Genomic DNA, 27,051 nt, shown 5'->3' with positions numbered 1-27,051 from the left:
TATTTCCTTATTATGTGTACGCTCAACTGAATCACTGTGTGTCGGTTGGGAATCTATTTTTGAAGAAGGGTTATATTCAGATGTTGCCGTGTCGGGAGGTGTCGCTACTCTTCTGTGCTTACACCCTGCTACATTTCCCATTACTGACCCTCCATGGGTAATCAGGCTCCAAAATCAAATCCCCCAGCTCCATCTTCCGTCCATTCTACTCTAGTCTGTTCCTCACAAACTCGCAATCACCTTCAGTTTCCCAGTCCCTCTCAGATTCCTTTTCCCCTTCCCCATTCTTCTCTAAACATCCCTTTCTCCCTGTCACTAGTGCACACTTCTTTCTAAACCCTCTTTCGCTCTCTCTGTCTCTCCTGTCTGGTATCACGCTCTCTCCTGTTATGCATTATCCCCAACTCTTTACAGCGAAACCTTCCCTATTTCTTTTATTCCTTTTTCCATTGGTGTCATTTATTTTCCACTTCCATTCCCTCCTAACTTATTTCCCATTTTCTGGTTCTCCAGCACCACAAGGTCATACAAATGGCAACAGTGTTATGCAAATATGATCACTCCACTGCAAACAAAAATACAAAAGTAAAAAACATTGTCAAAACATTGTCAAGTACACCCCCAATAGCTCTAACTTTCACAAATACAAGACCAATTGCATTGCAAATGCTTGTTGATTTGTGAAGACTGTATCTGCAAACCCCTACGTCCAGCATTCCTGAGAAGAGTATTCAGTGACTCTGTATGACTTTACACTTTTCTGAGAAATATGGGGAAAACATAGTAACATGTCTTTATCAGTCCAAGAACACACAACCCCATCTGCCTCTGCTATTACCTTGATCAAGACTGAGCTTTTCCTTTCCCGCTAAGCTCTCCATCACAAGCTCCACCATGATCCGCCGGGGTTTGAAGCAGCCCAGACAGCTGAAAAGACTATATTTAATTTTATCTAAAGCGACCAGCTGTGAGAATTTCCATGAAGTACAAAGTAAATGGACACAGTCAGGCATTTAAATATAAGATAAAAAGAAAGTTAGTTAATGAAGTGCCTACCCAAATGTGTAAAAGAGGAATGGTGATGGTAGGATGAGAGGGGAGGAACAAGGTAGGGATTGGAAGAGGGATCTAAAGAGTGCACAGAAAAGAAGAGAAAAGAATTACACAGATTAGTGAAGGAAAGCAGGCAAAAAGACTCATGGGTGTGGCTGGGGTTGATCTACCATGGTTTTCCACAGCTGTCCTTTTCCTGGGCCTCCCCATGTTTTTTATATAGGTCTTCTTTGATCAGAAATTATTGTTGAATTCTCCACAACTATACTACCATGTTTTTCTATAGGTATCCAATCAACATGCAAGACCTAGTCACTGATCTTGCCTGGCTCTGATGTTACAGTCCACCTGTAGAAAGTGTACAACCAAGTTTGCCACATAAATATCAGTCATTCAGAAAGTACAGCACTGCAGCGCTGGAGGAAGCTTTCAGTTTAGTGGCACCGGTCATCTGCCGCTTGCAAGTTTCACTTGACTTAGTCCCTTGCAAAATAAAATTGCTCCTTGCCGAATGAAATATCCCCTATCCCTAAGGGTTGGTTACAATCCTCACAGTTATTGCAGTCTTGATGAAGGGTGGCCACTTCCCTCCAAGTCATTATTGCACTGTTCATAGTCTTGGACTTTTTTGTGATAGTCTGAAACATCCTTGGTGCTGTAGTCTTGTTTTGACTCCACTGAATCAGTTATACTCACTCACTTGAAATGAATGATTTGTAGGTGAAAAGTTCAGGACTGAAGACAGTGTCCATAATGGCCTGGAACCAGGTGGTCACCCTATCTCAATAGCGTGTTTCTATCTTGCCAGTTTAGGGGTTTGAAAGCCCTTATTTAGTAGCAGTCTCACTGGTACACAGGAGCTTCTGGAGTTTGATGCTGTCCTTTGGCTGAACGTTTGGAAAGTTTTGTATTAGGGCTGACAACCTTCTGCAAATGTTCTATAGATGCCTAGTACACCAAATTTCCAGATTGGGGAGAGAGTTTGAGTCTTCTGATTATGCTCTAAAGTTTAATGATAGGAGAGATCAAATGCTACTGATGGAATACTCTTGGGTATAAGCATTAACTTTGTTTCCATAAATTTACATATTCACTCCTGTCTTGCAGGTTTCTGGAATCACGCTCTCATAACTCAGCTCTGTAGGCTACAATGCTTCCATATTGGGCTGCAGGAGCTTTGTTTTCATCCGGTGCAATAGCATTGTATCATTAATTGGTACATTAATGATACAATGCTAATTCTATATGTACCGGATGCCCTTTGACTAATGAATGCCTTTCATAACTGAATTGTAGCTTTAAAGAAGTCTAGGACCGTTGTTTCCTATACCAATCGTTACCCAGGTCCGTGGACAATTGTGGGTTACCCCATTATATCATAATGGATGCTCACTATAGCACCATGGATGCCTGGATAATGCCCACCATTATACTAGGGCCACAGTTGTGCCAAGGCTGGAAACCAGAAGGATCAGGGATAGGACCACATATCAGTCATGACCATTAATATGCCAGGAATAGGTACATATAGGCCAGTCATGCTCAGAGTACGCCTATGATGGCTGCCAGCATACCACAACTAGACCAAAAATACTAAAATAGTCAAGGATGACTATAATTATTCCATTGGCATTATTATGTCAGGAATGGACACAATTATGCCAAAAATAACACTCTTATGATGGGGCTAGCATATATATTTGGTGGTTCTTGGCACCAGGCATAGTTTCAGGAAGCAGTAGTGTTTATTATGGGCACACACATAAATGTTGATGAATCTCTTAATTTTCTCTGGTCTGGATCATACCCTGTTCTCCTCAGGTCTTGAGCTGATCATGCATATAACTGACACATTTCACTCTGACTCCTGCAGTCCCGCACTTTGGTGGGTCAGCACTGATTACAGCTCAGGCTACTGCTGCCATACTTTTTTGATGGTGCATTGTTCACACACATGTTATGACTGATAAAGGAGGGACTGCAACATGGTCAATCTCCTTGTGGCTTAATTATATTGAGATTGGATACAGACTGTCATGTAGCAGGTCCTATAAGCTGACACAGTGTTTGTTTGAGTGTTAGTATGAGTTACTGTGATAAGTTTGGCTGGCTGTCACTCTTAGGGTCTTGAGATGATCGGTGCTGCCTTCTTTAATAGGCACCTACTCTGAAATTGATACTGGGCTTGACTTCACCTCAGAGAGCTACTTTGAAGGTACTGGCGAGCTACCAGTAGCTCCCGAGCTACTCGTTGGAGACCCCTGGTTTAGATTATCCCCTTCGATGCTCATGACGGAGCAGTTCGGTCATGAGCATCGGTTGGGCTGTGCTTATGACGGAACCGCTCCGTCATGAGCGCAGCCCCCCCGGGGGCTCGATTTTTGCTCCAATAGGGGGGTTGGCAGCGGAAGAGTTTCCGCTGCCACCCCCGAGCCCCCCCACGCTTCCCCATGAAGTCAGCACGCGCCAACGTCATCAGGAAGCACTGGACGTGCTGGAAATCATTCCTTTCCAGCACGTCCAGCAAGGAGGTAGGTGTTTTGCCTCCGGTGGGGCGGGGGGGGGGGCATTTTATGATGCCTTGAGGCATCAGGGAAGAGGAAAGAGTATTTCCTCTCCCCTGATGTCTCAATGCAGGGCATTCCTGCTTCACGATCGCGCACAGCGTCGCGATCATGGAGCCCCACTAGACACCAGGGATGGGTTTTTTTTGGAAAAGGAAGAGACCCCTTAGGCAAGGGTCGCTTCCTAGGGCGCCCTTTGAAAATTAAGACTTTTGTGCCCCCCATGGGGGCAGATCGGGCATTTTTTCGGCCGTTTCTGGTCCCAGGGGGGGCAGAAAAGCCCACTAGACCCAGGGATTGATAGTGAATTGTAAGGGAAGCGACCCCTTGGGCAAGGGTCGCTTCCCGGGGGGCAATTTTGTTTATTTTGATATTCTGCCTTCCCTGGGGGCAGATCGCCTTGTTTTTTTGGCTTTTCTGCCCCCAGGGGAAGCAAAAAAACCCCACTAGACACCAGGGTATATTTAAAAAATATGATGGAAGGGTCACTTCCGGGGGCCATTTTATTTTGTAATGGGAATTCTGCCCCCCCCCCCCCCCCCGGGGCAGATCGGCCCGTTTGTTTGCCCTTTCGGGCAGAAACCCCCACTAGACACCAGGGAATTATTTTAAATAAAAATGGAAGCGGCCCCCTGGGCAAGGGTCGCTGCTAGGGGGCATATTGTTTTTGTATGCGTTTTCTGCCACCCCGCCGGGGACAGATTAGCCTGGTTTGTTTTGCCTTTCTGCCCGGGGGGGCTGAAAACCCCACTAGACACCAGGGACTTCTTTCAAATTAAAATGGAAGCAACCCCTTGGCCAAGGGTCACTTCCAGGGGGCAGATTTTTTTATATGTGTATTCTGGCCCCTCTGGCAGATAGGTGGCAGATCAGCCTATTTTTGTGCCCTTTCTGTCCCCGGGAGGGGCAGAAAACCCCACTAGGCTCCAGGGATTTTCTTTTGTGAGTAATGGAAGCAACGTGGTTGCTTCCTGGGGACAGATCTGCCCCTTTTTTGGCCTTTCTGCCCTAGGCGGGAGGGGGGAGGCAGAAAACCCTACTAGGCAGTAGGGATTTATTACTTTTGCAAGGGGCAAATTTCTATCTGCTGTTTTCTGCCCCACCTGGCAGACAACCCGATTTACCATCTGGGTAGTAACATAGCGTGTTATAATGTTAATTGTTTTATTTTTTGTGAATTGCAATTGTAATGCTTTTTTTTCTTTTTTGTTCTAGGTGAAGGCTTTTGCTCTTTTGACTCTTCCAGTTTGCGGTTACGTTACTGCTGGTTCTGCTGTTTGTATAGTTGCATGTGTTTGGCAAGAGATTTTTTTTTGTACAATGTAAATGAGTTTCATTTCTCTGCATGAATTGTTTTTTGCAAATGGTGTAATAATAGCCAGTCAGTCAAAGCTTTTATTTCGGTATAGTACCATAAAAAGACATAATTTCATATATACATTTAAAACATGATTAAATAGCATTGTGTAGAGTGTAATCCATTAAAACATTAAAATAGTTCCATAAAACATACGCAGTAAAAAACGTGATCTTTTCCACGAAAACAAATTGTTAAAAATTAATCCAGGGCCAAAGATATACACATTACACCTCAAAGTACTATGATGGTAATATAGGTAATACTAAATCAGGAGAGATGAGGGCGGAGGACATAAATTTGGACCTTGCAAACCACATTGAGAGGAGGAATTTAGCCATTACAAACACTATCAATGGAGTAGTATCATATTTCAAAATTCTAAACACCTCCTTGTGGTCCCTGAGACCCCTAGACTTACATAACTGGATGATCCACTTTTTTCTTGCAATAATATATAAAGGGCAAAAGAGAACAACATGCAGCTCTGTTTCACAGATAGCAGAACATAGGGGACACGAGCTAGCGGGATCTACAACGTTGGACCATCTATGTGTGAGATCTCTCAGCGGAAGCGAACCGTGTCTGAACTGGATGTAAAGTTTCTTTGCCAAAGGTGGTTGGATAACGTCCAGGAAAACTTCAAACTGGGGACTACACTTAGTATCCAAAAAGGTGTCAGTAAGCCTACCCAGGGAGGAGTGGAATAGAATTCCCTTCCTATAAGATTTCAAAACCTCCCGCAATGAATTCTTCGAGAGTGCACGGCAGGTCTCTTCCGGGGCGGACCATAGATTCCCCAACCCAATTAGGTTGCAGAGTTTCTTTATGTAGGCAAGCCAAGGGATCTTATCCGATTTTCCCCTTGCCATAATGTCACCAAGATCATGCCTGTAGCTTACCAACTCGGGCGTTGACCAAAGACGCCTCCAGAACAGAAGAGGACGGTTCAGGGCAATCTCTTCTATGGGAACCAGACCCAAATCCCATCTCAGAGGAATTAATGGGGTGCTGACAGGTAGTTTCAGCAATCTTCTGATAAAAGAATTCTCAATAGATGAGAGGGAAGCGGGGGTGGAATATCCCCATAATTCAGCGCCATAAAGTGCTCCTCCTCTGGCTTGAGATTTATAGATTTCCATAGGGGGGCCCAAAGGTTTAAAAGAGGAGTTATTAAACACCTTCAAGATGCCCCCCACTGATTGTGCTAATCTCAAATTTGCCTTCGCCAAATGGGACCCCCAATTCATTTTATCATTAAGGGTCACCCCCAAATACTCAAACGTGGCAACCCTATCCAACTCAACATCTCCCAGTTTAGGATGGGGGCAATTAAATGAATTAGAACCGAAAACCATAAATTTGGTCTTGGAAAGGTTCAGTTCCAGATCCCTGATTTTACAAAAGGAGCAGAAGGCCTCTAATGTACGCTGGATGCCCATGTAAGATTGAGATAACAAGAGCGTATCATCAGCGAACATTAGGGCCGGGACCTTACGCCCCGCCAGTACAGGGGAGTCCAGGTTAGCGGAGCGCAGAAGATACTCAATCAGCCCATTGATGAAAAGGGAGAAAAGGGTGGGGGCCAGGACACAGCCCTGCCTCACACCCTTCTCAACCGGAAATGGCCCAGAGATTTCCCCACATCTCCCATATCTCACCCTTGCATAGGTGCCTAAGTGGAGGCGTTTGAATAAATGGCAAAGGTAGGGGGGGGCACCCATCTCTAGCAAAAGGGCCCAGAGTTTTTCCCTTTGCACCATATCAAAAGCGGACCGAAGGTCCACAAAAATCAGATACAAATTACCAGCACCCATGCTGACTGTCTTCCAATAGATCAAAAGTAATCTAAATAGTTGATCAATAGTAGAAACCTTAGCTCGGAACCCCGCCTGGAGGGAGGTTAGGATTTGTTGATCCTCCATCCAGAACTGCAATCTGGATAAGAGGACTCGGGCGAACAGCTTCTGTAAAACATCAATCAGACTTATGGGGCGGTAATTGGCTGGATCCAGTGGGGAGGATTTTTTGTGGATGGGTATAATTTCTGCACCCAACCAGGTGTCCGGGATTCTAAGGCCCTGCAAAATAGCATTAAAATACACACATATATAAGGGGCCCAGATTTTTACATCACTTCTGTAGAGGTCACCAGGGATCTTGTCAAGCCCCGGAGCTTTTCCCTACTGATAGGGAATTGAGGGCCAATTCAATTTCTGAAAGAGAAAAGGGACAAATCTCAATTTCTTCCTGACGCAACAGGTCCGTTGCAATATCAATCCGTGACATGCCTGCATCGGAATAATAGCAGTATGTTTGGTTTTCGTTTTTGAGTGTCAAAAACTTTTTGCGTTTGTGCTCGATGTGTATTTTTTTTTTTTTTTCTAGTGGGATATCGTTGGTTTTTGCTGCGTCTCTGCAGAGTAGGTGATGCTGAGTGTAGCTGTCTCTTTCTTGCCTGTCGCGAGTACTTGGGCCTCCCACACAAGTGAGGCACCATTTTTACCGGGAGACCGGGAGGAACGCTGGGTGGTGGGAGATTTGAGTGAGCCCGGTGATGCCACAAGTTTCCCACACAAAAATGTGTGAAAAATGTGATTTTTTCAGCTAAAATTGAGGTTTGCAGGGGATTCTGGGTAAAGAAACGTTGGGGGATCCATGCAAGCCATACCTCCCTAGAAGCCCCAGGGTGTCTGGTTTTCAGAAATGTATGGGTTTGGTAGGTTTTCCTAGCTGGCCGCCGAGCACCGGGCTAAAAACCCGAGTGACCCTCCTTGCAAAACCAGGTGGTTTTGAGATAGGCAATTTTGATGTTGCCTCACTACGTTTTGGGCCCTTGCCTGTCGCGGGTACTTGGGCCACCCACACAAGTGAGGCACTATTTTTACCGGGAGACCCGGGGGAACGCTGGGTGGTGGGAAATTTGAGTGAGCCGGGTGATGCCACAACTTTCCTGCACAAAAATGTGTGAAAATGTGATTTTTTTCAGCTAAAATTGAGGTTTGCAGGGGATTCTGGGTAAGGAAACGTTGGGGGATCCACGCAAGCCATACCTCCCTGGTAGCCGCCGGGTGTCTAGTTTTCAGAAATGTATGAGTTTGGTAGGTTTACCTACATGGCCGCCGAGCACCGGGCCAAAAACCCAAGTGACCCCCTTGCAAAACCAGGTGGTTTTGAGATAGGCAATTTTGATGTTGCCTCACTACGTTTTGGGCCCTTGCCTGTCGCGGGTACTTGGGCCTCCCACACAAGTGAGGCACCATTTTTACCGGGAGACCCGGGGGAACGCTGGGTGGTGGGAAATTTGAGTGAGCCCGGTGATGCCACAACTTTCCCACACTAAAATGTGTGAAAAATGTGATTTTTTTTCAGCTATAATTGAGGTTTGCAGGGGATTCTGGGAAAGGAAACGTTGGGGGATCCACGCAAGCCAAACTTCCCTGGAAGCCCCCGGGTGTCTAGTGTTCAGACATGTATGGGTTTGGTAGGTTTCCCTAGATGGCCGCCGAGCACCGGGCCAAAAACCCAAGTGACCCCCCTTGCAAAAACAGGTGGTTTTGAGATAGGCAATTTTGATGTCGCCTCACTACGTTGTGGGCCCTTGCCTGTCACGGGTACTTGGGCCTCCCACACAAGTGAGGCACCATTTTTACCGGGAGACCCGGGGGAACGCTGGGTGGTGGGAAATTTGATTGAGCCCAGTGATGCAACAACTTTCCCACACGAAAATGTGTGAAAAATGTAATTTTTCAGCTAAAATTGAGGTTTGCAGGGGATTCTGGGTAAGGACCATTGGGGGATCCATACCTCCCAGGAAGCCCACGGGTGTCTAGTTTTCAGAAATGTATAAGTTTGCTAGGTTTCCCAAGGTGCCCGCAGAGCTAGGGTTCAAAAACTACAGCTAGGCACTTTGCCAAAAAAGGGTCATTTTTCACTGCGAAATTGAGGTGTGACCACGTTTCGTTTTGCGCCGTTTCCTGTCGCGGGCACTAGGCCGACCTGCACAAGTGAGGTACCATTTTTCTCGTAAGACTTTGGGGAACGCAGGGTGGGTAGAAATTTGTGGATCCACGCAGATTCCAGAACTTTCCACCACAGAAATGTGGGGAAATTTTGTTTTTTTGACAATTTTTTAGGTTTGCAAGGGATTTTGGGTAACAGAACCTGGTGGGAGGCAGTCAAGTCACTCAATCCTGGATTCCCCTGGGTGTCTAGTTTTCAAAAATGTATAGGTTTGCAACATTTCACTAGGTGCCGGCAGAGCTAGTGTTCAAAAACTACAGCTGGACACTTAGCAAAAAAAGGGTACATTTTGATTGTGAAAATGTGGTGTGTTCACGTTGGGTTTTGAGCCATTTCCTGTCGTGGGCACTATGCCTACCCACACAAGTGAGGTACCATTTTATTGGGAGACTTAGGGTAATTCAGGTTTGTAAAGCAACTGTTATTACCTATTGACTTTCGATGAATTTCTGCCTTCCAAATGAAAGACATTGTGTAAAAAAGAAGTCATTTTGAAAAATGACCGATAATTCTCATACTAGTATGAGTATTCCCAATTTCGAAAATGTGCAAATATGTACTGTTTCTAAACTCTATAATTTGTTCCCATTTCAGAAATACATAGGTGTCTTTCATACCGATTTTTCCATGTATACATTTTCCCACAATAATTGCTATATACCCGGAACATAATAAAAAACGATTGCAAATTGCTGCTCAGTTTTTGACTCTGGGTTCGTCGGGTTCTTGGTTAACCTACAAGTCCTATATATCCCCACAACCAGGAAGGTCCAACGGATGTAACTGTATATTGCTTTAAAACAGCTGTCATAATTAGAAGAAGTTACAGGTAAAAACGTTGACACAAAAGGCTGTTTTTTTTCAACTAATTTTCATTTTTTCCTATATTTAACTGTTAGTTTCTATAAAGAAACCTTGATGGATCTACACAAATGATCCCTTGCTGAATTCAGAATTGTGTCTACTTTTCAAAAATGTATAGCTTTCCAGGATCCATTATTGCTTTCAGACCCATTTCTACCATTAACTGGAAGGAGGTTGAAAGCACAAAAAATAGCAAAAATAGGCTATGTGCCAGGAAAATGCCAAAACTGTGTAAAACATGTTGGTTTTCTGACAAAAGTCTGTAATTCCCTAAAAGCTGTGAAAATTGTGATTTCTGCCCCACAAACCCTTTTTTGATACCATTTGCAGAGAAAAACCCAGATGCTTCCATTTCAAGCCCGTTTTTCCCATCCCCCCCCCCCAAAAAAAGATTTTGCTGTATTTTGGCTAATTTCTGGGACCCCTCTAGGGGAATCCACAAACCCTGGGTACCTTTAGAATCCCCATGATGTTCGAAGAAAAGGACGCAAATTTGGCGTGGATACCTTATGTGGTCAAAAAGTTACAGGGGCCTAAGCGTGCACTACCCCAAATAGCCACAAAAAGGCTTAGCACAGGGGGGGAAAAGGCCTAGCAGCGAAGGTGCTAAGACCCATCCTTCCCATGTCAGCAACAGAGGCAAACCTTTGAGGCTCCCAGAAAATACTGTTTGCTGGTTAGCCATTAAAAGCAAGGACAAAAACCAAGATTCATCTTGAACTTCTTTGACTTTGTACACCCAAGAAATTACTCTGTGTGTGCTTGGCGTAGAGACTCAGCCAAAGCACAGGACAGCATAGCACAACAAGAATCTAGCAGGTATAAGAAGTGGAAATGTATTCTGCCCTCCTCCATAACTGTTAAAATTCTGTTATTGACAGTCGAAATGTTATGGGTCAATTTTGATATCTGTATTCTGCGCCGGAGAAACCTCGACGGGATATTATGAGATCAGGAGGGTGGGAAGAGGCTCAGATCCCAAACCCGGGCCTGAACATCGCAGGGCTCAATTAGAGATGTTTCAATGAAATCCAGCATCAGTCACACAATATAGGATACTGTAGACCCACTTGTAAGGGGAAATATCCATGGTAACTGAACTGCCAGCTGAAATATTTCTAACACCTTCTGACAGTACTGATGGGTGCAAATTTTGTAGAAAAGCAACTGGGTTGCAATTGTCTCAGATTTGACTGTATTTTCTGAAGTTGTGTTAGAAGCATTCCCTACAATTCTGGAAGCCTGATTGGCCAGGGTGGCTGCAGATGCACCTCACCATCGAACACCTGGTCAGCCCCAGAGGCTGCGCAGGCACATCACTAAAGAGCACCAGTCCCGTCAAAGGGACCACCATGACATCTGCACCCATGCTGCCTTCAACCGGTGCCAGTGGTCTTCCTCTTGTACCAGAGAGCAGCGTCTGTGAGCACGGACTCTGCTAGGCCCACCTCTGAGCCTACAGGTGCCGGCATACAAGTATTGCGAAGCTCCCAGCTACCAGAGCTGCTGAATGGAGAAGCACCTGTAGAAGGCTCGTGTCCCAGACTTGAACCTTGCGACTCAACACACACCAAACTTAAGATCAAGTGTCTGTGTCAGCAGGGTTGGTTTGGGATCAAAATTGGCCCAAGCACCCTAAAAAAAAGTGGCCCACATTTGTGGATTGCGACTTTTTTTGAAACACTGTTTCAGTGTTTTAAGTGTTATAGAAAGAAGGAGGGAGTTTCTCTAAAATAATGGCTGGTTTCTCAACTTCACTAAGATTTAAAAAAATGCAAATGTTGCCAGGACTCTTTATTTATGGATTAGATCACAATGATGAACCACACCTGAATATAAATGAGGTCACTTATGCTCAGGGCCCCTCCTCGTGCTTAAATACTGCATACATAAATGGGCCAGCCCAGCAAAAGACTGGGAAGGATACCTCCGCCCCATTTGTAAAAGGGAGTTAATAGAGGCCCATCTGCCTCCATAAAGTCCACTCAGCCCCCTCCCCCCTCCATACACACTGAGTCGGTGGCGGCATCTGAACTGCACAGACACAGCCCATATCGCCCACCACGCTGGCCAAAAATTCAGCCCATAGTTGGAGCTCAGATATTGCTCAAGGGCCCGTCTTACCAATCCGACCCTGTGTGTTAGGCTCTAAACTCCCCAAGGAGTGATTGTGAATACCTCCATTTGGGTTGCCCGGCTTGTAATAACGCAGCAGAGACTGAATACCATGTACTTTTTTTCTGCCCAGGCTACAAGAAGGCGAGACAACGATGGCTGATCTATCTATGTAGAAACCTGGGAACCAGGCACTGCATAGAGGCTTTTAGGATATTGAAATATGATACTCGGCTCCCCGTTGTATTTTCGCTAGCACGTTTTTTATTTTCTATGTGGTGCACATGTAGAACTCTCTTGAAGGTGACCCCCATAGGTGTTGGCAGATTATTTTACAATATTTTTTAACTGAATTTGGATGTTTTTTAACTTGTATGACTTTTTATGCGCTCTTTTTATTATATTATTCAACCCTCAGACTCTTCTATTAGAAGAAACAAAGGGCAAACTCAGAACATTAGGGAAGCAAACTGTAAGGTTAGAAGACACGAGGTACCTGAGAAAGAAAGTTTTTGTGAACTTTATGAATAATAGTTGGGAGAAAGAAACCTGGTACCCCTATCTGGATGCATTACCCAATCAATATTTAAGAGATGACGTGCTAAGGTGGAGAATAGGTTGTAACCATTGTGTGTCAATTAGGAGCACAAAATCAGTAATGTTACAATCTGATGGTAATTGCTCATGTAGGTTGGGCACAAAAGGTGATGACTTGCACATCTTATTGGACTGTCAACACTTTGTACATCTGCGGACATTGTTTTTATGCTCCATTTTCTTAAAATATGGCGCTGCCTCACGCTCCTTAGCGATAGAACTCCTTACGGGCATGCTTCATCTCAATATAGCAATAGCAATCGCAAAGTATATGAAGGCGGTAAAAGGGTCCTTCTTAGGTAAAGAAACGGATGGTTAAAAGTTAGGCCTAAAGTCAATTTGGGTGTGATCTTAAAATTAACTTTTATGCTATTGGTTTAAGAATTGTTTTTTAGAACAGTTTTTTCTTATTGGTTTTTTAACATTATAGGTTCCTTTTATATATGATGTATTGTGGAAGTGTAAAGGACCCGGGGGAACAAGGCTATTATAATAGTGTAGTTGATGATGTATTTTTTAATGAGTTTTAAATATTTATTGGATTATGTCTTTGTTGTTTAAAGACCTATGGTCTAAATAAACGATTTCTGAATCTGAAAAATCTTATTATATTATTGATGTATATCCGGTTTTATGAATACTGTACATGTGTGTAAAATCACCAATAAGCTGAATGGTGGTTTCTGGGCTAGGGCGTATGCTCATGCAAACAGATTGTATGTTAAGCACAAGCACTTTATAAAAAGCTATCGTAATTGAGGGCCAGTGGGCTTGCGCTCATGTTTACGAGGACTACTTCGTGCTTACCTTTGCTTGTTAGTGTATTCTGTATTACACATATATCGCACATGCACTTTAATGAGGTTATTGAGTTTGGGCTGGTCGAAATATAGATTGCTTTTATGTAATATTCATGTGATGCACCTGCATTCTTGTGAGTGGAATGGATTCCCTTTTCTATTATTTTATCCTTGATTCGAATGAAAGGTATTGTATTGTATATATATTCTTTTATGGTCACATTGGCCGAAATAAAGTTTTCTGAACTGAACTGAATGCCTCCATTTGTGCCTCCAGTATTGGCGATTTAGAGCTTTGTAGTTACTTGGGTAGGGACTACAATGGTCTTCTGCAGTTGCAAATCAGATTAGGGTTCTAACATGGGTATTCACTGCGGCAGGCAGAGGCATGATCGTTGGCACACTTTGTGCTCATTTTAGCTCTAACAACAATTAGGAGATCAGCATATATTGCACTGTGGTGTTTGCACAAGCATTTAGCATCTGGGGCCCTATTATGAGCACTATTTATTTGGCTAACATTACTACTATTTAAAGCACTACAGAGCTGCAAACATGTGGCCGTAAAGCCTACAAACAACCGGTGCTTGATTTGTAGATGAAAGAGTGACGGTGCAAGAAGCTTCCACTCAAAAGTCAACAGCTGGTGCAATTGAATGTCGGCCTCTTTAATTCACTACCAGGCACTACCTGCGACTTTATCCGACTCTTGCACGATCCTGCTTTCTCCCTTTGTGACGGTTTTTCCACTACTGTTGTCCTCCTTCTTGTCCATTTGTGTGTTTTTCTTTCTTTTGCTCTTAGGGAATGTCTGATGCAGAAAAATCAGTGCCGGTCTCCATAAATCCGTGGCACTCACTGGCAACCACCGGCTCAAATTAAGCACTGATAATTACTACGTTCTGTCTATGATAGGTATTTGACTGAATTTGTGGTGCAAAGACACAATTTACAACTGTATTACGAAAGCATATAGGATCTTAAGAGTCGGTGCACGAGCCGAGCCACGCAAATATTTACCATGTAAGTCACGCAAAACCATGTCAAAAATCATAAAGTCTCTTCAAAACTTTAAAAAGGGTTCTTCTTTAACGAGTGGAAGCGTTTTCCCTTAATGGACCAGATTATATCACTACACTAGGAGCTATTTATTAAAAGTACCTTTTGAATATAAACTTAGAAAAGTTCATTCTCCTCGCCCTAATGAGAATGCCACTAGCGAACTAAGAGGCAAGAGAGTGATCATGTGCACTTTGTATGTGACCTAAATTCTTATTATAGATGGAACAATATTATAGTCTATTTAATCAAACATAAGAGAGATTTTTTTACAGTGCACATCCTGAACTTGAGCATTTGGAAGCACTCTCGCGTGACAATGAAGAAAAAGGATGCTCAGTGAAATAAAATAACTGTCTGTGATCACACAATTTGGACAATTGGGGGAAGCTAGGATTAATCGAACGTCTTCTGGGTTTACACTGTGCAATTTAGCTACTAAATGGGTGTCTCTTCATCTCGTACATTTTAGGACTAAGGTCACTGCTCTCTCTTTGACTCTTGGCGCATGCGGTGTCAGGTAGAAACCACATGAAAATTCGGCTAGTTTGGGGCCGAGGAACCAAGAGGGCCCTGAGGTGAGCCAGATCTAGACATCTGACTCGAACCTGGTTCGAAATTTCAGTGGCTTCACCTAACTCCAACTTAGTAAGAGTCATCAGAGGGACAGGAGCTCTGTCAAACCAATCTGTCTAGCAAAGATAGGCCACGCAGGATACAGAAAAAACCCTGAGACAACTGTATATCCCCGGCACTGTTTGACCTGGGTATATCTGCCATAGGTACCTGGCATTTTATATACGAGGCATTGGCTAATGTGAAGCCTGTGTTGAATGTATTAAAGTGATATGGATCCTCACAAAAGAACCAGTCTTTGTAAAATAACATCATATGAAAACGTTATGCATTCTTTAAAAATGTCAACGCATTTAATTGTCCTGGAAATGTAACAACATGGGCTCCAGGCTGTACTTTAGAACTGACCTTGGTATACAGTAGACCACGCAGAATAATACTCTGTAAAGAGATTTTCTAAGTTGTAACTATCTTTGTACACTTGAATTGAATTTTTGGGTATCTTCCATTCAATGGTTTTATGAACAATATTATGGGCGCAACGAATAAGACATCTTGTGTGGCTGCATTTTAATTCTGTTTGTTAAACTGACCCTCGGGAAAAGAGTGAAAACTCAGTTCTACAGACCTACCAATATTGACATGAGAGGTCAAGGCCTGGCCCCGGGTGAAGGAAAGATCAGAGGTCAAGGCCTGGCCCCGGGTGAGGGATCTGCTACGTGCAGAAGGGCCTGCTCGCATTCTTCGAAGAGTGAAGGCCCAAGGACAAGAGGTTGTTTCCATGACTCATGCCTTCTATATATACTGCGTGGGAAGAACTTGGTAAAAGGCAGTAGGGGAAAGCGCGCGTGCCACACTGGGTGCCAACACCTCGGCATCTGCTCGTGCCTCTTTCATCGACTAGATGTGAAATCCACCTCCCAGACTGTTTGCAAATGGCCACAAGCCAGAGACGTATTAAGGCATGGGCAAAGTGGGCTCTGGCCCGTGGCCCCAGTCATTCGGGGGGCCCAGATAGAGCCAGCTCTGATTTGCAGAGTCTTGCCCTGATGATCTAGAATAATTCTAAACATATTTTTTTTTAACTGTTTTCCTTTAATTGACTTTTATTATGGGTGGTGTGTGAGAGTCTATTACAGACATTTTACAGAGAAATGTTGTGTTGATATTTTATGCAACATCCATAAGAAAGTTTCTTGTACATCAAAACAGGACCTCACATATGACAAATGGGAGGGTGTCACAGAAATTATTTGTACTAATATGAGTGAGCTGCTGCTGTGTTACAATATTGAAAACACAATATATCCCTGAATATTAGATCTAAACACATTTAGAATTTGGAGGAGTGTGCCTGAGCACTGTCTGTGACCTGGACAAAGAGGGAATAAAAGAGCTGAAACTCGATCATAAAATCAAAACTGTTCCTGAACAGTGGCCCCGAAAATTGCGTTTGGCCCAAGGCCCCCAAAATCCTTAGGATGTCCCTGCCACAAGCACTTTCATGACCTGAAACATGCTTTGCACGTCAGGTGGATGCGGAGCTGTTGATGAAAAATAGACATGTATAACTATCAATCCTATGTATTTTTCCTCTGAGAAGCAGTCAGGTTGCCAATGTTCTGAGTTTAGGACGTAGTATTAGATACCGGTAAGATGGCTCAGCGGTTTACAGACCCTGGTCCCAGAAATCTATTTTCTCAGAAATTCACAAAACAAAGTCCCATTTTTGATGCTCCGCCACATACTTTCTGTTTTATTTACTCGAGATTTTTCTCATTCTTAGGTGAGCATGAGTGCTCTCAATTATCATAAAAATCCCTGACTTTTACAGTTTCCCAACAACAAGAACGTGTGGTGAGTGCTATATAAACACATAATAATAGCCCTTGCATTAAGTTTGCATATGGTGTTTATGAGGAGGGAATTACAGAGGAAAGATAAGTCGTTTCACAGTTTCTCTAACTAAAAACTTGTAGTGCCAGGCTGCTCCCCAGAAAACAGGAGTAAAAAAGAAGGCCTTCATATGATGGAGGTTGCCTAATTTATGGGTTGCCTTCTTATGTGTCAGTGGAGATGGAATGATCAGAAATCAGTGACCTCGTGTCAAACACGGAGAATGTATTTGTTTCCCTTCAGCAAACGGCTCTTTAAAATAACATGAAACAAAGAAGATTATTTCGGTAAAGTGTTGATAAAGACGAAAAACACATTGTTTCACGTTGGGAAAATTCCTGATTCACATACTAGCTTTCACGGTTTCCAAGAAGTTTGCACATTTCAGTTCAACTTTCACCATGTCCCTTAAAATGCACGCAGTTCCATACAAATGACCACACTTTCGTGCAACTTGGCCCATCTCTTACATATTTTCTCTTGTTTTCTTACAAGCTGGCACGCTGTAAACAGCATTACACATACATGTTCCTGTGTGTGAAGTACGCCTCAGCAAAATTTAGATTACTCTGTTATAACTGGTGTCATTTTGGGAATTTTGCATAACGCAAGTTACAGGGAATTCACAAAATTAACCAACAGGCCACATTACATAATAAAGCTACAGTTTGTGGCAAAATTATAGCACAGAAGCATGGGAACAACACAAACAACCAAAACACGAATGGCAGTTGTTTGTGGCACTTGTGTTTTTAGTAGGGGTTTTTATAGCAAAATATGTCCCCGTTTCAAAAATTGATGCGAAGACGCATTTCGTGCTAAAATGGAGCCCTAAAAGATCGGAGTTGGATTTTGCGTCATTACGCACAATTTTGCGTAATGTTCCCAAAATTACGCAAATTTTGCACACCCCTAAAGTGAAGATAGCTCCTTTTCCTATGTTCAATTATTCATTTTTCATGTGCTCACTTCTGCAAGAAGCCTTATTGACAAGCCATTGCTTAACATCGTCTCCGATGAAAAAAAGCATCGACAAAACAGACCTGGTTTTTATTATGGAACTTTTGATGAAGAATGAAGATGAAAAAAGCTTTTTGTATCAGTTTGTACCATAGTGTGTGGGGGGAAAGTATTAGTGCATTTTTAACAAGTGAAATTTGCTTGGCTAAAAGTATCGCAGTGCACTTGTGACACGTGTTTGATGAAGGGTTCTGATCTTGTGATAGGCTTAGGTGGTCATTGGTTGTGGACATGCTGTTATCACAATATATTATTTTACAGCACATCACCCAATCCCTCAGAAAGAAGGAAAGCTATGTTGGTTTTGCCGCGATTCAGACTCATGATCTGCTGAACACAACAAATTTCCGCACTGAGCGATTTTGCTAGCAACTGACGTGTTTGATCAAAAGGATTAAAGCGCATGTGAGATGTGTTTGGTGAAGAGTGATATATGTCTGGTAAAGATCGTTAGTTCACTTGTACCGTGTTTGGCGAAAAGTGGTAATGTACTTTCTATGAAAATTCTAGTCCTTTGGTGAAGGGGTGAGGCACTACCTGAAATTATGATTTTTGTTAAGTAAAAATAGGTTATGTGCATTCTGTGGGTGTGATATTTAGTTGCAGGAATGTGTTTGTGCACTTGGTATTTTTGACACATGAAGAGTGGTTTGAGAACTTGTTAGGAGTGAGAAATCTGCTCTGGGAAGAAGATAGTATATTTCTTAGACACAGATCGTGATACCGCCGTTACCCTGCTTCTGATCAAGTGATGCAAGTAGTAGGGCGGTTTTCTGACCATTTCTGTAACCTGGTACAGGTTGTATTAATAAGGCTGAACTGCATCTACACACCTGGGGCCATATTGTTTATAGGGTGCACTGCCCTGGTCTGCACTGCAGTGCCCCTTTAAGTTGGTGCACCTGGCGCAGACCTGGTCCGAATGTCCTGTTACAAATAATGCGCTGCCCTCAAGGCAATGGCCTTAGCTAAAGGTAGACTGGCTGTTTGAAGCAGTCTATCCTGGATAGCCTTTCACTCTGCAGGTAGCAGCCGGACCAGCATTACAAAGGAGAAGAGAGAATTCCCTGCAAGTGGGTGCAGTGAGTGACTGCCCCGCCTGCAGGGGGATGTGTGGGGTGCCTACGCCCCCCCCCCCTTTCAGGGGCATACTTCGGCGTAAAACTGATTTTGTGCCACTTCTTTGTGGTGAACACTAGGTTACCCCTCCTGAGAACCACTTTATCTCTGCACTCACATCAATAATTCAATGCGAGCTCAGAGGCAAAGTGTTTCACTCATTTGCATGGGGCGATGCCCCCACACATATGCGCGAGCGCCCCTTTAGGATTGTCCTAGTGTTACACCACACGTTCCCCAGCGTGATCTGTATTATAAAAGTTGTAGCACAAAAACATATGCGGCTCGTTCTGTAATATCAAAGTACCCGAGGAGACAGAAAGCGGGCACACATGCCTGTTATGCCCCAGGGCACTTCATGTAATACAGCCCCTGGTCGAGGCAGAACTGCTGCCGAACTGCTTCAATCTGTTGGAGAAAAAGCACTGCTGTTACACTCTTTCTCTACACTTCGAGCAAATCGTTCAGCTGCAGTTAAGGTTGTTTTAAATACCTGGTGCAGGGTGGGCTGACGCTATCACAATGCATGTCTGATGCAGGTCATGATATTCCTGTCATGCTCTTTCTGTACACTTGATACGGGTGGTACTTGTATTGCCATATTGATGCAGTGCCCTAAGCACGCTGAGGGAATGACTTGCAGCATGTTATTTCTAAAGTAAGTTATGATAATAAAAGAAAATATTTAAATTGTCTCCATTTGAACTATACTGTTGAGCTTTAAACATGAGAAATCCAAGGCTATCCTCAGCTAGACACTCAAAGATGCACCAGGATTTTCAGAAAAGCATGGACAAAAGCCTTTAAATATATTTATAGGTACCACCACCACCACAGAGAGTTAAAAAAAACACCTAAAAACGTAGAAACATTATTTCAGCGCGAGAATTCCCCCCAGGCCAACCTTCCTAACATGCCTTAAGCTGCACATCAGCTCTGCTCTGGCTACTGACAACGTTCATTCTCTATGTTCATTCCATCCAAGGACCAGCGCTTAACTGTAAAATAGTAAGTGCAGGGGGCCAATGCCTTATTTGGGAGCCCACTGCTTTACTGTCAAACACCAGGGTTAGCAAATCAAAGGGCTACTAGTCTTGATTGGTTCTACCTCATGCGTCTTTCTTCATCCTTCAATACTTTTTTATTTCAGCTTGCAGGTTCTTTTTCATCTCTGCTTTCTACCTATGTCACTGATTTCTGTCTTTCTCTTATTCGTGATTTCTCCGTGTTGTGCCTTTCTCTCTCTTGCTCTGGGTCAAAGACTGATAATGAAAAAGAAGTCCCAGTCGCCAAAAATTAGTACCAGTGCCAACCACCTGCAACCTAAGCTATTCCTAGGAGCATCTTCAGAGACTACATGCATAGTATTCAACAACCAAATTCACCCATCTGTCAACAGGAAACCCAAGAGCGACAGAGTCAACATCACACTGCAAAAGGGCCCTGAAGAAACAGAAACTGCAAGTCGACATGGTAGTACTCCTACACAGTGAGAGTACCCGAACCACCCATCATTGTGAACCCCACTAAATGCCATGCCCCGCTAAACAAATCTCTTTTAAAATAGCAAAGCATAGAATAACATAACATGACCTAACGTAACAAAACAGATACATTGATATATAAGCAATGGTTCCAAGATGTCTCACAGAAAAATGTTAAGAGATATTAAAGGAAAAGGAGACTGAGAATCTAAACAGGCGAGGATGCTGTGTATGCACCGTTTAACATTATGAAACATACATTGAGCATTTGACAAACCTATTATTTAACAACAAGGTGACAGTACAGTGCGGAACAGAACATAAGCTACATATGTTGTAGACCTGCACAATTGCCCTAGGTCTCGGCTAAAATAACAAACTCATTAAATTATCTGCAGAGATAGAAGGCTTCTACAGTGATGCGTTATGTTATTGTGAATTGGAAGCATTAAACAATTAATAATAACATGTTCTAAATTTGAACCCTGCTAAGGAATATGCTCTGCGCCTGCAGTTGTGCATGCCAGGAAATTCCTGGAAAGCAGCTTCCTGTGTGTAGCTGTAAAAAACAAGGGAGGCCTGTGCATGAAGCAAAAAAAAACCCGCATGGGGCCTACTTCAGGGGAGCTGGCTGAACTCTCAGAGCCTGGGGACGTTCAGACCGCTCTGACTGACGGCTAACACGCAGGCTTTTCTTGGCAGTTGAGTGATGAGGCAGAAAAGAGTGAACTGAAGTAACACGAAATGTCTTTACTCCCAACACGGAGTACATAACTTCAACAGACTGAAACTCGTAGCTTCATAAACATGGGCAAGAAACTTGTTGGAGCTGAGAGGTCCTGCGACAAAGACAGCGTTACTCATCCTATAAGAAGGGAAGCTTAGGGTTCATGAATGAAATGCAAACATAGGTACCTAAAGTTGTGATGTAGTCGTCAATAAAACAAGGTATATAATACGTGTATGCATAGGTAAAACACTTTCACCGATGGGTATCTTAATGCGGAAAGGCGGATGTTATTGTTATCCAACGCAACTGTATTTATTTTATCGACCTTCGAAAAATGAAAGGCTAAGTGGGGAAGCTAGTATTTGAACATGTGATCATAGAGTCCAACAGCGAGTTATGACATAAATGCTTTAGACCACAGATCATCTCTGTTTTGGAGATGTGTTGGTGGGAGGGAGAGGGGGGGCAGAGAGGGCATGGCCACAGACTACTGCATAGTTTTGCATGTCTGAAATCTAAATTATACTGCAACACCAAGAGGCAAGGCCACTGGAATTATGCGGCAGGGAAGGACCAATGTATGCGGCAGGTCAAGAAAAATCAAATTGTGCAGAGTAATGTGCCACATTTTGTGATAGTATTACTTCATAACTTTGACAGTTTTACACATGGTAACGGTGTTTACGCAAATATATAACCTTATTAATCCCCGATTATGCAGAAAACGCTGCGGCAGCGGAATCTCATAATTCTGCTGGTCTTGCCTATAGGTGTGAAACACAAACCAGTAATGCAGAGACCGTGTCTGAATGTTGGAAGTGACCTCTAACCTTCAGACCTCACTGTGTCACTTGAACTTTGCCAAAGACGTCCAGTGCACGAAGCCTCTAACAAGGACGCATGGGCTTAAACGGAGGGCAGTGGCAGAAATCAAGCAACCTTCTTTAAAACTGGAGGAACTGGCTTCAGTGGCGAAATAGAAAGGATGCAGTTAAAACGTTGAAGAATCGCCATGATCCTAACATTCAAGTGATCTACATTTTAAGAAACCTGTTTAAAATGCAAAACAGAGCATCTGCTACCACCGGCGTAGCTATCAGTGGCACCGGGTCAAGGCCGCAGGGGACCAGCGAGCACCAATTATAGCGGCCTTTTACTATTAAACCAGAAAACGCGGGGACTATTTTATTTAGTTGTCTGGGGGTCCAAGGCAAAACCCACTAGTCCATGTCTACTACTATATAGTGGCCGTTTCCAAAAAAATAGGCACGTTTAAAACATGTGAACTACACTGGACACTGCGCCTCCTTTCAACACCTACATATTAATAACAACAAACAACAATTCATGCCTTATTGCAAACGCTTCACATAAACCACACAGCAATAGCTCCTCCAACAACGTAATGAGTGCTATCAGCAGAAGCAGCCTATCCTGATGAACGTGATTATTAACACTTAATCACAGTAAGGCAATGTTTGCAAACAGTCACTAACCTGCTGACACAGAATCGTCTGCTGCACCAGCCGGGCATAGCCATCTAGTCGGACTCCTGAATTGCTCCGACTCCTCATGGCCTCGGCGCTGGACTCCCTCTTTCCTCCCCGTGCTCTTCCTTCTATCAGCACAAACCAGTGTCCCCTTGAAGTCTGAGCTGCCGGCGTTCATTCACACGGGGTCCATGGCCGGTCCCTAGCAGCTGATGCCCTGGGTCCAAAATAAACAACACAGCTGTCAGTGGAGAGCGACTTGGGCCCCACTGGACAGCAACGCACAGGCAGCAGAACAAAATACTCCACATGATAGGAACATCACATGTATTTGTCCCCACTGTGTGTGTGCTGTAACATAATACGTATTTATGCACGTAACTTAGACTAGTGGTTCACTACATTTAACACTGTCAATGAATTCACCCTGTACCATCACGTGTAAAAACACTGTAACATAATGAACAGGTACACACGGTTCTATCTTGTGTACACACAATAAAGTCAAGTGAATGCACTGTTGTGTCCTGTATGCATGCTTTGTAACGTGTGTAGACTTGGCGTGTCTTTGCATACAGTATGTAATATGAATGTACCTGCTGTAATATTTTGTGTGCACTGTGTGCATTGTAACATCTGATGTGTGTGCATGCAGAACGCCATGGGCGTGCATGCCTGGTTACATTACACATAGCAAAAAAAAAAGTATGCGACTACACAAAATAGCATCTATGTGTCTCTTCTCCACTGACCTTTAATGGACGGGCTGCGACTGTTGCTGACGGACTGCGACTGCGGCTGAGGAGGCGGTGTTGACGATGAGAGGAGAGGACGCGCTGACGTCACACGCCGAGATTGTTTTCATCATTATATTAGGGGCGCGGGCGTGGTGCGGAAGTGTCCTCGGCAGAGCTGGATCGGCGGAGTTGAGCTGGACTGCTGGTGCCGGTTCTACGTTCTTGGGGAGCGCGGTGTGTGGTGCAGGCGGTGGGAAGCGAGGCCCTAGGGCCGCGGTCTTCTCCATTAGGCGCGGAAGCGGCCGGTGTTCTAACCGTTTGCGCCGCCCCGACGTCAGGGGGAAGCTTAGAAATACTGCTGCTGCCCGTATGTTTGGGCCTGCGCGTCTGTCTATGCTTCCCTGAAAACGCCTCTGCTGTCCCTATGTTTGTGCTTGCGCCTCACCGAAATCTGTTCTGGAATGCGTGGAGAGGCACAGAAATACAGTGTTCAGCAATATGTTTAAATGTATTTTTGTAATATAACATGCAGATATGAAAGGCAAATTTTTGTTTTAATGAATTCTTGGGGTTTTAAATTATTATTTAAATATGGACACAAGTTTTTTTGTTGAATAATTTCACATATATTATATATAATTGTTATATAATGAATATATTATAGTAATTTGAACTGTGTGAAAGATGAATGGCTAATTCAAATATTGCAGGGTACAATCAGCATTCCATTTTTCAAAGGTGGGTAAAGTGAGTACTAATAATTTGGGCAATAGAAACATATTTCAAAATGTAGTATGAAGCACTATGTAGAGATCTGAGCAGATGTATTTTAAGAGCCATAGTTCTTTACTTTGTATTCTGGAAACAAAGTTTGAAATTACTTAATATCCTTGACCTCAAAAATCTCATAACAAGCATATACAATGCAATATGTCTCGCAATGACGATTATTTTGAGCTATTGGCATTGTAAATACGTTTTTTTTAAATTTGGTAAAACATAAATAAAAGGCATTGTAATTTAAAATGGCAAAAGCTCACATTTTTGTAATGCGAAACCTATTGTATTGCATTTACACCAGTGTGAGCTATCGCCATTGTAAATGGTAATGGTTTTTATTAATGTGATTGTTTTTTAACAACATAAATATAATGCATTTCCATTGCTAACTCGGAATATCTGCGCCAGGAGTTGGCCAAAACATTGGTAAACTTGGGCCTAATCAAAATGAAAGTCTGAGTGACTGGGAAAAATATCAAGAGTGCCTCCCTGCACATACACCTTTTTTGTCCAGAAGCAGCCACAGCACGCAGTCATTTGTAAACACTTGAGTATCCATGATGGACACACGGGTCATGGAGCCTGCCCTCGAGATGTGGATGTAACCTGCAAGTCTCAGTCATAGCGAACTAGGTCAAACCACCTCCCGTTCTGCTTAGCCTTTCATCCTTCCAAGGATGACGAAATGAGATTCAACCATGAAAACAACCACGCTGCTTTTAACACTGTTTTAAATTGATTGAAAGCTTTTTTTACCTTCAACACACATTTCTGCAGTTTAGGCCAAATGAACCACAAACAAATATTTTAAAGCAAAAGCTGCACTATACTAGCGAACACATAAGTAGCTTCATGTCTTACATGTATTGTTTCTAAGCGCTGTAATAAATCTATAACAATACATTCCATGAGCACTTTGATACATTGACAGTCGCTCAGATGTCTACGACAACATGGAACATTTATTCACAGAATTAATCCCTTGTAAACCATTGTTATGATCCGCATTGTCAGTGCACATTACTAAATATAACCACATGTTCCAGCACTGGAGCAGAACGAATGAAAACCACTCCTCCATTAACTGCGTGCCAGTGAGGCACAGAGATTAGAGTGAAGGCGTTTTGCAGCTGCAAATCGAAGTTGTTTTTTTTAGGGATGGGGGCGTTTAAGGGGGAGACTTGAATTCTCCTGGTTTTAAACTGAAACGATGTGGGCCATAGTTTGTAAACGTGTATTTGCCCCTTTGGCCAGGCCCGTAACTAGTCAGGAGAGGGGGCGGAGGGCAGCGAGTGCATGGTGCCCAGAGGGGACCATTACCATAGAAGAGAAGGACTTGCAAATGGGGGAATTCATAAAATACAACTAAAAAAACAGTGATAGAGCAAAAATATATCCATGGAATTCCCAGGAAACAATTAAGGAAAAACGTAATCAAGTGGTAAAATGAATGGAAAAAATATAAGTAGTAAACAATCTTATACTCACTTTCACTGGTGCTGCCGAAAGCCAAAATACAGGGTCCAAGAGACAACGAAGATTTTCCACTCCATCCTCCTGCAACTGTGGACCCCAAAACACTGTGGTCGGATATTGTGCCCTAAAACAGAGTCCTGGCGGGAACCGATGCTCCAGAGAAGGCCGACCCCCCCGCCCCTCCTCCTGGAGGTTTATGTCCAAAGTCCACGGCAGGGAGGTTGGGGGTCAAAAACCCGCTGCTTGTTCTCCCCCAGGAACCAGGATCAAATAATGTGATCATGGCTGCTAAAAAAAAAAAATCATAGTGGCTGGAAGCCTGCTTTTCTGCAGGTCATCAAGGAGCTTTACACAAGCAGATTGGCCAGAAGCAAGTCAGACACGAGGGCAGGAGGTGAAAAACAAGCTTGTTCAACTGAACAAATGGTGTCCAGTATCAAAGGAGCCTGCGTTTCCCAGATAGCAAAGCTGGCTCGTCTGTGCCTTTGCGCAGTTTGAAAGGTTTTCAGATCGGAACCGGATCACACAAGTAGCTTTTGTTGTAATGCACCACTAATCCAAGAGACGCCCACTCCTTTGCTTCAATGCCCTTATTTTAAAGCTGAGAATGGCATTATCTGAAGGCAGTGTCCCTTCACACTTGCAACGAGCTACAACATTTAAAGCCACAGTTCGCCCTGTTTCGAGCTTATTAGTGAAATGTGGTTGGCAAAACATGTGAATAACAAGCTGCTTTGTGTAGGGTGGCGGGGGTTGGGGGTTTTAAACAAAGCCTGACGAGCAGCGAGCTCTGAGTATCATCGCCAGCAGCTTAAGTGACTTACATAAAACGCTGCCCGATAGGCACTGAATTGCTCCCCGCCAATTAGAAGATGGCCTAGTGCGCCGCAGACAGGGGCTGCTTTTGCCACAGCGGTCTTGCATGACTGCTGCTGCAACCCCACTCTGTTAACTTACCCATGGGGAGCTGGAAGCGAGAAGGAAAAGCATCGTAGCCTGCTGTGATCATACATCTGGATGCAATGACAAACGGCAAAATACAAGTTGGGCAGCGCACTATGCTAAGCACACATTTTTAGGTTACGTGTTTATAAGCCACGCCCCTTGGAGAAACTCCAGTTTTTTCAGCCCACTGAAAGACCTGGGTGTAAGGTTTTTAAACCCCACCGTCACCGCTGCAGTGTGTGTTGAGGGTGACCTCAGCTAGGCCTACCAGTGCAAGGGATTCGCCCTTCTCTGCACAGAGTCCTCAGACCAATAGGAAGAAGTTGGCACAGAAACTGGAATAGAAAATACAAAGTTTAATAAAGC

At 43.6% G+C, this 27,051-nt stretch overlaps 1 protein-coding gene across 2 annotated transcripts in view; it reads right to left on the bottom strand.

The window, feature by feature from the left end:
- PHKA2 (phosphorylase kinase regulatory subunit alpha 2) overlaps positions 1-23,608 on the bottom strand; it is a 687,190-nt gene extending 663,582 nt beyond the window's left edge. For both annotated transcript variants that reach the window (XM_085622210.1, XM_085622209.1), the window contains exons 1-2: positions 23,500-23,608; positions 22,754-22,964 (exon numbers count right to left, since the gene is read on the bottom strand). In XM_085622210.1, coding sequence (XP_085478336.1) covers positions 22,754-22,831 — 78 coding nt within the window. In that variant the 5' untranslated portion in view covers positions 22,832-22,964; positions 23,500-23,608. The remainder of the gene's footprint in view (positions 1-22,753; positions 22,965-23,499) is intronic.
- Positions 23,609-27,051: the final 3,443 nt, after the last annotated feature.

Source organism: Triturus cristatus, chromosome 8, assembly GCF_964204655.1.
Source record: "Triturus cristatus chromosome 8, aTriCri1.1, whole genome shotgun sequence".
Taxonomy (NCBI): Eukaryota; Metazoa; Chordata; class Amphibia; order Caudata; family Salamandridae; genus Triturus; species Triturus cristatus.
The sequence above is the reverse complement of the archived record's forward strand: the minus strand, read 5'-3'. Positions and strand labels throughout refer to the sequence as shown.